Source organism: Neophocaena asiaeorientalis, unplaced genomic scaffold (genome assembly GCF_003031525.2).
Source record: "Neophocaena asiaeorientalis asiaeorientalis breed wild unplaced genomic scaffold, Neophocaena_asiaeorientalis_V1.1 scaffold169, whole genome shotgun sequence".
NCBI lineage: Eukaryota > Metazoa > Chordata > Mammalia > Artiodactyla > Phocoenidae > Neophocaena > Neophocaena asiaeorientalis.
The window spans coordinates 4,442,800-4,452,750 of record NW_020172187.1 but is presented as its reverse complement, the minus strand read 5'-3'; the positions used below and the strand labels follow the sequence as shown (position 1 = coordinate 4,452,750).

The 9,951-nt window shown below is 37.9% G+C and overlaps 1 protein-coding gene across 1 annotated transcript in view; it reads left to right on the top strand.

Moving 5' to 3' along the window:
• Positions 1-615: 615 nt before the first annotated feature.
• PHF3 (PHD finger protein 3) overlaps positions 616-9,951 on the top strand; it is a 44,439-nt gene continuing 35,103 nt past the window's right edge. Inside the window, exons 1-3 of the mRNA XM_024761609.1 lie at positions 616-753; positions 1,654-1,815; positions 8,046-9,798. Coding sequence (XP_024617377.1) covers positions 1,674-1,815; positions 8,046-9,798 — 1,895 coding nt within the window. The 5' untranslated portion in view covers positions 616-753; positions 1,654-1,673. The remainder of the gene's footprint in view (positions 754-1,653; positions 1,816-8,045; positions 9,799-9,951) is intronic.

The following is a 9,951-nucleotide window of genomic DNA, read 5'->3' as shown; positions in this document are numbered from 1 at the left end:
GGTGGAACTGTTAATCTAATGTTAAAAATTCTTTGAGAATGTGTGTGAATGTGTGGCAGCATAAGTATTCCATCATGGTGGAGTAGCCGGCTAACCGAACTCCCCACCTGTTTCCCCTAATTATATCTTAAATGAGTCCTGATGAATTTTCCTAAGATACATTCTTCTTCTCTAAGCTTTTAGTGCCTATAGCGTAGTGATTAAAAGCATGGACTCTGTTTTTGAGTGTAATTCCATGCATATAGCAGGAAATGTGCAAGATAGGAAAAAAGAATACTTATCTTTTATAGAATAGCTATTGTTAAAATTTTCATCTGTTTCCTGCTAATCATTTTTGTCTAAATGTACCTATACAACATTTCATTTGTCTGTTACTAACAAGGATCACACTATGTTTTCTAGCCAGAAATTTTTTTTTCATATTTTATTCTCTCGTCTATACTTTATAATATATTGGTCAAAGTATATAAGCAGTTTTGTGATTGTTGTCAAATTGCTCTTCGAAAAGATTGTACCATTTGAAAGTATATTTATAAAGAATTTTGTTCTCTTTAAATTTTAGGATAGACCACTATCTTGTTGAACTCTTAAATGAAGTTCTACTTGGATACAAAGATGAGGACTAGATAACTTCTTGAGGTTCCTCCTAACCCCTAGGATGAAGATAATAACTAACATTTGTGTAGTGCTCTAAAGTTTACAAAGTGAGTTCTCATACATCATCTCACTTGATCCTCACAACAGCCCTGTGAGGTAGGTAGGACAGGTATTGTTATTCTCATTTAAGAGATAAACTAGAGAGGTTAAGGGACTTAGTCAGGTTTTATTTAAATGTTTTAGCAGAGACTTGAAACCAGGACGTATGATCTAAATAATCACATTCTTTTTACAAGATTTCATACAACTGTACATTTAGAATTGGTGTATGTCAGCTGGTTAAGTGACATCTGTTAGATACAGAAATAAGCCTGTTGATAATATAAATACAGTGTTCCCCAGTCCTTTTCCATGCCCCCTCCCCTGCTGTTAAATGAATGACTCTATCTCTCTTTTGACTAGGGGAAGGTAATTTAATTGTATAGTTCTATTTAAACACCTATTTTCCCTAGCATTTGGGGGAGGGGAAGTTACATTATGTTTTTTATTTCTGTGTGTGTGCGTGTGTGTGTGCTTGCTACAACTTAAGAGTATATCTCCGTTACTCTCACACATGAAGCGTAAAGTCTTCAAGGAATAGATTACAGTTAGAACTAGAATCTTTTGGTTCTAGCATGAACCTAGAATCATAAGCTTTTCACGGTATTTACTCTTTTTTGTACTACTTTAACCAACTGGGATAATTAAGTATCCAGGTGTAGCTGCTTATGATGTTCACAAAGGTACAGTGAATGATAAGTGACAGTGAGTGATAGTGGAGGTCAAGTCAAGAAGAATTACAGCTCATCTTCTCTTTGACTAGCTGCCTCATACGGTAGAAGTTTGTAAAACTGAACTGCGCGCTTGGTAGTGGCATTATCACATTTTAGGAATAGACCTAGATTCTCAGGACTACTTGGTATTACATTAAACTGCTTCACAGTGTTTTCTGTACTGCCTTTAAATACTTAACATCACCAATATTTTCAAAAAATTTTGTTTTGTTTTTCTTTCTAGTTGTTGGTCTTGACGATATTATGGATGAAGGAGTTGTAAAAGAAAGTGGCAATGATACCATTGATGAAGAAGAACTGATTTTACCTAACAGGAATTTGAGGGACAAAGTAGAAGAAAATTCAGTGAGATCACCAAGAAAATCACCTCGTTTAATGGCACAAGGTAATCCTTCCAGAGAGGACTAGCTAGAAAATCAAGTGTAGGGACAGATGTGATAGGTTGTAAAGTTGCTGAGCAGTGATAGTAGTTTCTTGGTGTTTGCTAATCTGAGCATTTTGATAATCAACTTTGAGATTGTATCAATTTGTTGGTATGATTTTAAAAAATTTTTATTGAAATCACACATTCACATTATTTAAAGAGTTGACTAGTTCTATGAGTTTCCAATACTTGCCATCCTACTACTTATTTCCCTTTCCCCATAGGAAACTACTATTACCACTTTCATCTGGTTTTGTTAATTTTTTGGTATTTACTTCCATGTCTCTAAGTAACATATGTATCTTGCTACTGCTTGATTATTCTGATGTATGTATTCATTGATTTCCCATTCTGGATGGTGAAGTTAGCATTCTTTCCTCCTCTTGTTCCCCCGTCACACAAAAGAACACTTTCTCATCTTTCTGATATATAATTTTGTAGGATCAGTAGTAATTACTTATTGTGACTCAATATGCTGTTAGTGGTGACCCATTTAGTGAATTACAGTCGCTTTTCCTATACAACTTTTTGTCTTTCTGATTTAATAATTGATTTTGTTGTTCATTTGCTTATAGTTTTATGCATTCGCACACACAGTTTTCAGTGTACATATCAGTAATTCCACCCCAACTACTCTGCCAGATGTCTGAATCTTTCTTAAAGGTATTTGTGCATGTCAGGTGTTCTGTCATTTTCATCTTATTGAGGAAGTGTCTCTGGGGCCCTTCTGATCTGCTTCTGTGTGCACTGTTGTGTTAGTTCTGTATAAGTCAGATGCATAGCTGTTGTCCAGAGAGCTCTTTACTATTCTTCTGAGGATTGTGTTCTGTATTGCAGTTTCTGTTTACTTTTCTTTGAAGTAGCTCCTTCGTTTGGTGACATACCTCTTCTAGTACTTTTGTGAGAAAAAGGAATATGGATATATATTTTTGAAACCTTGTATGTTTGCAAATGTATTTAATATGGTCTCACATTGGAATTACGGTCTGATTGAACATAGAATTCAAGGTTGGAAATTGTTTTTCCTCAGAAATTTGAAAGTGATGCTCCATTTTCAGTTCTGGGAAAACCTCTTGAATTATTTCATTGATTATTTTCCTCTTTATTTTGTCAGCTCTTGCTTCCTGGAACTCCTGTTATTCAAGTATTAGATAGCAGGGACTCTACTTGTTGAAATTTTCTCATGTTTATCCTTCAACTTTTTCATCAAATTCTGAATGTTCTTTTTTTGTTCTGGGAATAGTCCTTTTTGTAGCATTTTGGTCTTGTTTCATGCATGCAGTATCTTATGTTGTCTTTCATAAGATACGGTGTTTTAAAGGTTTTTTTAGTCTTTTTTTTCTGTTTTTGGTTCTATCTTTCATGTTCAGGGACTTTGCTAAATGTCTGATCATTGATAGCTTGCTCAGTGTTTAACGTTTTGTCAACTGTGAGCATCACTGTATGGTAATCTGGCTGTATTACTTTTTGGAGGAATTCCTGTTGTTAGACTTTAGGCTTGTTAGATTGTTAGCATATCATGGGAGCCCTTGAGGGAAGCTGATGGGGGCATCTCATCTTTCAGTATATACAAATACACATAATCTTACAGATTTCAGGGTACTTTACTGCTGCTCTTATCTATTCTGGATGTTCCTTAGTCTAGAAACTCTGTTTTTACACTCCCCAAAGAGTAAGCCTCCAGTCTTCGATTAGAACCAACCTGGGAAGGGCAGTTGCCCAACGGATGGAGTAGTGGAGAGAGAGCTCGGGGTCTGACTGCTTTTTAAACAGCTTTCGACTCATCCTGATTTTAATTGCCTGCCTTCCTCCCTACTTTAGAGTTATCTGGGATCACCAGTTCCTAAGCCTGTTGAGGTGTTAATGGTATTGGTTCTGCCAGCAGTGCCAGATGACTGTTTATCTTTTTATGGATGTCCTGCATCAGTTACTTCTTGATCAACTTTTGTTGGGCTTCCAAAATTGTCAGTGTTTTCTCTTCTCCTTCCCTTTCTTTCCTTTATTTTACTTTTTAAATTAAAAAAAAATTAATGTCTTTATTGTAGTATAATTGCTTTACAATGGTGTGTTACTTTCTGCTGTATAACAAAGTGAATCAGCTATACATATACATATGTCCTCATATGTCCTCCCTTTTGTGTCTCCTTCCCACCCTCCCTATAATCCAAGAACATGGTATATCTCTCTATCTGTTTGTTATCATCTTTAATTTCTTTCATCAGTGCCTTATAATTTTTGGCATACAGGTCTTTTGTCTCCTTAGGTAGGTTTATTCCTAGGTATTTTATTCCTTTTGTTGCAGTGGTAAATGGGAGTGTTTCCTTAACTTCTCTTTCAGATTTCTCATCTTTAGTGTATAGGAATGCAAGAGATTTCTGTGCATTCGTTTTGTGTCCTGATACTTTACGAAATTCATTGATTAGTAGTTTTCTGGTAGCATCTTTGGGATACTTTATGTATACTATCATGTCATCTGCAAACAGTGACAGTTTTACATCTTATTTTTCGATTTGGATTCCTTTAATTTCTTTTTCTTCTCTCATTGGTGTGGCTAAAGCTTCCAAAACTATGTTGAACAATAGTGGTGAGAGTGGGCAACCTTGTCTTGTTCCTGATCTTAGCGGAAATGGTTTCAGTTTTTCACCATTGAGAACAACGTTGGCTGTGGGTTTGTCATATATGGCCTTTATTATGTTGAGGTAAGTTCCCTCTATGCCTACTTTCTGGAGGGTGTTAATCATAAATGGATGTTGAAATTTTGTTGAATGCTCTTTCTGCATCTATTGAGATGATCATATGGTTTTTATTCTTCAGTTTGTTAATATGGTGTATCACATTGATTGATTTAGGTATATTGAAGAATCCTTGCATTCCTGGGATAAACCCCACTTGATCCTGGTGTCTGATCCTCTTAACGTGCCTGTTTCCTCTTCATTTGTTTGGTCTGGTTGTTTTTTACCTTGCTCCTTCGTCTGCAGTGGGTTTCTCTGTCTTCTCATTTTGCTTAACTTACTGTGTTTGGGGTCTTGTTTTCACTGGCTGCAGGTTCGTCGTTCCCGTTGTTTTTGGTGTCTGTTCCCAGTGGTTAAGGTTGGTTCAGTGGGTTGTGTAGGCTTCCTGGTGGAGGGTACTCGTGCCTGTGTTCTGGTGGATGAGGCTAGATCTTGTCTTTCTGTTGGACAGGACCGCGTCTGGTGGTGTGTTTTGGGGTGTCTGTGAACTTCATATGATTTTAGGCAGCCTCTCTGCTAATGGGTGGGGTTGTGTTCCTGTCTTGCTAGTTGTTTGGCGTAGGGTGTCCAGCACTGTAGCTTGATGGTCGTTGAGTGGAGCTGGGTTTTAACGTTGAGATGGAGATCTTTGGGAGAGCTTTCGCCGTTTGATACATGGAGCTGGGAGGTCTCTGGTGGACCAGTGTTCTGAACTTGGCTCTCCCACCTTAGAGGCACAGGACTGACACCCGGCCGGAGCACCGAGATCCTGTCAGCCACACGGCAAAAAAATGAACGGCAGTTACACTGAAAGGTGCCTTATTAATAGCAAGAATGGAAGCCGGAAAACAGTTGATTGTCATTTGTCACGTGCTGAGGGAAAGTAACTGTCACAGTAGAAACTAATGTCCCCCAAACTTTCAGATAAGTGGTTTATTACTGAGGATATTAAAGCACAGGAACCAACAGCCAGATGAAGAGATTCATAGGGTGAGGTCAAGAACAAAGAAACTTCAGTCCAGCAAGCACTGTGGCGCGTGGAGGCGTTCTACTTCACCATTCAGAAGCTCTCTGAAACCCTTCCTTTTGGATTTTAATGGTGCCTTCACTACACAGGCATGGTTCGTTAAATTCTTAGGGCATTGGTCCTTTCTTTCCTTTTAGGTTCATAGCTTTTGCATAGCTCTAATGTGCGGTTTTGAGAAGTGGATTATTAGCTCAGATGCATATGTTTACTTCATCATCTTTTCCTCAGTTTTTTAAAAAATCGGTTATTTGGTATATATTTGTGACTTTGAGAAGCAAAAAGAGTAGAATGAACATTATAGACAAATAATGGTAATGTTTGGCCTATATCGCCCGGCTTCAAACTAAGGCAGTTTATAGTTAGAGGAGAAAGAGTTACTTTATCCTTTGTCAGTTAATCAATTACTATTGGAAAACAATTTTTTATCTGAATACCTTCACAGTTGAATGTGCTATTCATTTATCAACCACTTATGTAATGGGTGTTAAAAGTTCTTCATTTATTTTATTTCAGGGCATATAAATATAGTAGAGCTATAAATTATTACAGGCTGTCTTCAGAGCTTTAAAAATTATCTAAATATTAATAACAAACCATTAAAATTTTAGTTATTTTAAAATGTTATATATCTGAGCATGAGTGGTTCATAATCCACTAAGTAAGTTTTTTTTTTTTTCGGTACGCGGGCCTCTCACTGTTGTGGCCTCTCCCGTCGCGGAGCACAGGCTCCAGACGCGCAGGCTCGGCGGCCATGGCTCACGGGCCCAGCCGCTCCGCGGCATAAACCCGTGTCCCCTTCATCAGCAGGTGGACAAACTCTCAACAACTGCGCCACCAGGGAAGAGCCCCCCTTTTTTTAAAGAAAAAAATTTTTATTTTTGGCTGCATTGGGTCTTCATTGCTGCGTATGGGCTTTCTCTAGTTGTGGCGAGCAGGGGCTACTCTTCATTGCGGTGTGAGGGTTTCTCATCAAAGTGTCTTGTTGCGGAACACGGGTTCTAGGAGCGCAGGCTTCAGTAGTTGCAGCACACAGGCTCAGTAGTTGTGGCTCGTGGGCTCTAGAGTGCAGGCTCAGTAGTTGTGGCACACGGGCTTAGTTGCTCCGCAGCATGTGGGATCTTCCTGGACCAGGGCTCGAACCTGTGTCCCCTGCATTGGCAGGCAGATTCTTAACCCCTGCGCTGCCAGGGAAGCCCCCACTAAGTAAGTTTTTGAAGTTGTTGGGTACTTACCTGATGACCAAATATTGTGCCAAGTCCTGGGGAATTAGAAAGGGTCTCCAAGATAGGATGACCGTATAATTTATTGTCCAAATGGGGACACTTTTGAGTGTCATGACTACAAGCATCAATTAGGACTGTTAAAGACAAATGAGGAGGACCTGTGACACCTTCTGTAAGAGTTTCACAGGTTCAGTGATACGTGACAAATTAGGAAAATGGTCTAAATACTGGTGCATAGTAGCATTTTGCATTAAAAAGGAAGGAGACTTTTTAAAAATTTGTGATGTTCAGTTTTCATACAGAGTTGATTCAGAGGTATTGGATATGCATAGGCTTGGATATAGCTTCTTGTTTTGTATTTCAGTTTTTGGGTTGTTTTTTAACTTAGTGAATTATTATTATTTTTTTTCTTAGTGAATTATTTAGCTTTCTTTCCAATTTCTTTTCACTTTGTGTTTCTTTTTCCCTTGGAGGATGTATCCAGATAAGGAAAGGAGGAAAGTCTCAGTTAGTGGATTCTTTGTTAGGGGCATTGTTACAAGTGGGAAGCTTTATTAAATTATTTTCATACTTTCAGCGTTTTCCCTTATGATACATTTTCTTGGTTTAAATCTCTTTAATTATAATTTCTCTTTTTGTTGATCTGTGTCTAGTACTCTAGTGTATATTTCATTTCTTAAAATATTCAAGCTATTCAAGGAATAACTTGAATGCTAAAATGGAGATCTAAGGGAAGCACATTCATAAAGACATTAGAGTTCTTTTGAGGCTGTGCTTTGAAACTCACACAGATCCTGTTTGTGATAGGTGGTTTAGTTCAGATTTTATTGGCACCTGAATTTGTTTGGTTTTATATACTTAAAGGTATTTAATGTTTACAACTGTATGACAGCCTTGCTTTAAGATGGGTAGTAATATCAAGGAACCTCGTTGATTTTACCCCCAGCTTACTTGCATAGAAAAGAAGCTTGATGAAAATATTTCTTATTGTAAAGTATAATATCAGTCTGAATTTTATACAGGTTATTTTCTGCCCCAGAATTATAGAACTTTGATAAGTGTATAAAAAATGTAACCATCATCATGAGTAGATGTCAGTACATTTTCTTTGAAATGGGAAAATAAATTTTATAGCTCAGAATAAAGAAGTGATGTATTCTAAATTGCGTTGAAATAAAAACACATGGCAAAATAACTGTTTTTTTTATTTATTTTTTTCCCTTGTGATAGAACAAATAAGAAGTTTGCGACAAAGCACTATTGCCAAGCGTTCAAATGCAGCACCTTTAAATAGCACAAAAAAGGCATCAGCGAAGACTGTGTCCGCCCCTAAAGCAGGGGTGAAACAACAGGAAAGGTGTCAGATGAAAGAAGAAATTGGTACGTCGCCGAAACCCGAGCACCAGAAAGAGAGCAGGAGGGGCCGCCAACACAGTGGACAGATCGAAGCAGCCGTTGCATCTTGTCTGGAAATGAAGGGTGAAGCTGGGTTGGATTCTGAGCGGAAGTGTAATAATCAGGGAGAAGAAAATGTGCCATCTCATGAGTTAAACTGTCCACTCCTTTCAGAGACTTGTGTTAGTATTGAAGAAAAGAAAAATGAAACTCTGATGGAGTGTAAAGCCAAGACTCTTAGCCCGTTGTATAAGTTTTCAGGTAAAGAAGAACATGAACGGAACGATTCCATTTCAGGTAAAGTGGATGGGACGGCTGTTGAAGAAATGAAGGTAGAAGGAGAAGTTGAACAAGAATCAAAGGAGACAATGAAATTACCCCACGAAGATGACAGTGTCAATGAGGAACCCGTATCTTCCGTTGCCTTCTCTGGCAATGCTGCTTGTACAAACCCAAATGAGAAAGAAAAGAACCTTGTCGGTTTGTCTGGTTCTGTGGATGAAGTAAATGAATGTAGTTTGGAATCGAAAGATAGCATGGAAGTTGCTGATAAAGCTGAGAACTCCCTTCAGAGAAGTGAAATGGAAATGGCTTTCTGTAAAGACACAGAGTCTAATGATAAGCAGTTGGAGGGCACCAGATTTAATAAGTCAAACTTAGAGGTGGTTAATACTAGTGCTTTTGAACCAGAAAGTAATATTTTAGAAAATGCTATTTGTGATGCACCTGACCAAAAATCAAAACAGTTGAATATTGTTGAAAGTATTAAAATGGAGTCTCATGAAACAGCAAACCTTCAAGATGACAGAGACAGCCAGTCAAATAGTGTTTCTTGCTTAGAGTCAAAAAACATAAAACCCAAACATACAAAACCTGTAATTCATTCTAAGCAAACCATGACCACAGATACTCGGAAAAAAGTTGTTGGAGCAAAGCATGAATTAATGCATAACGTAACTAAAGTTAATGTCAAAAGTGTGAAGCGAAATGCTGATGAATCAGAATCTAAGCAGAATTTTCATAGGCCAGTCAAAGTGAGAAAGAAACAAGTTGATAAGGATTCAAAGATTCAGAGTTGCAATTCTGGGGTTAAATCTGTGAAAAATCAGGCTCATTCTGTATTTAGAAAGATATCACAAGATCAAAATTTAGTACAGATTTCCAAACCCTTAACTCATTCTTTGAGTGAAAAGCCTCACGGTCACCCTGGTTGCTCAAAAGAACCTCATCATCCTGCACAAACTGGACACTTGTTGCATTCCAGCCAGAAGCAGTGCCATAAGCCCCAGCAGCCGGCTCCAGCAGTGAGAACCAATAGTCATGTGAAGGAAGAGCTTGAGCACACAGGTAGTGTAGAACATTTTAAGGAAGAGGATAAATTGAAATTAAAAAAAACGGAGAAGAACCTACAACCCCGTCAAAGAAGAAGCAGCAAAAGTTTTTCTTTGGATGAGCCACCGTTGTTCATTCCAGATAATATAGCTACTGTAAAACGGGAAGGCTCAGATCATAGCTCTTCATTTGAAAGCAAATATATCTGGACTCCCAGCAAGCAGTGTGGGTTTTGCAAAAAACCACATGGCAACAGGTGTGTGTGTGTGTGTATGTATATGTGATATGTACATTAAAGAAAAATTGCATTTTTTTTTAGGGTGGGATTAGTGTGAGAACTTTTTATAGAAAGAGATTATTTAACATACAAAGACTTTTGCACAAACAGAAACCCCTCATCAATCCCGGA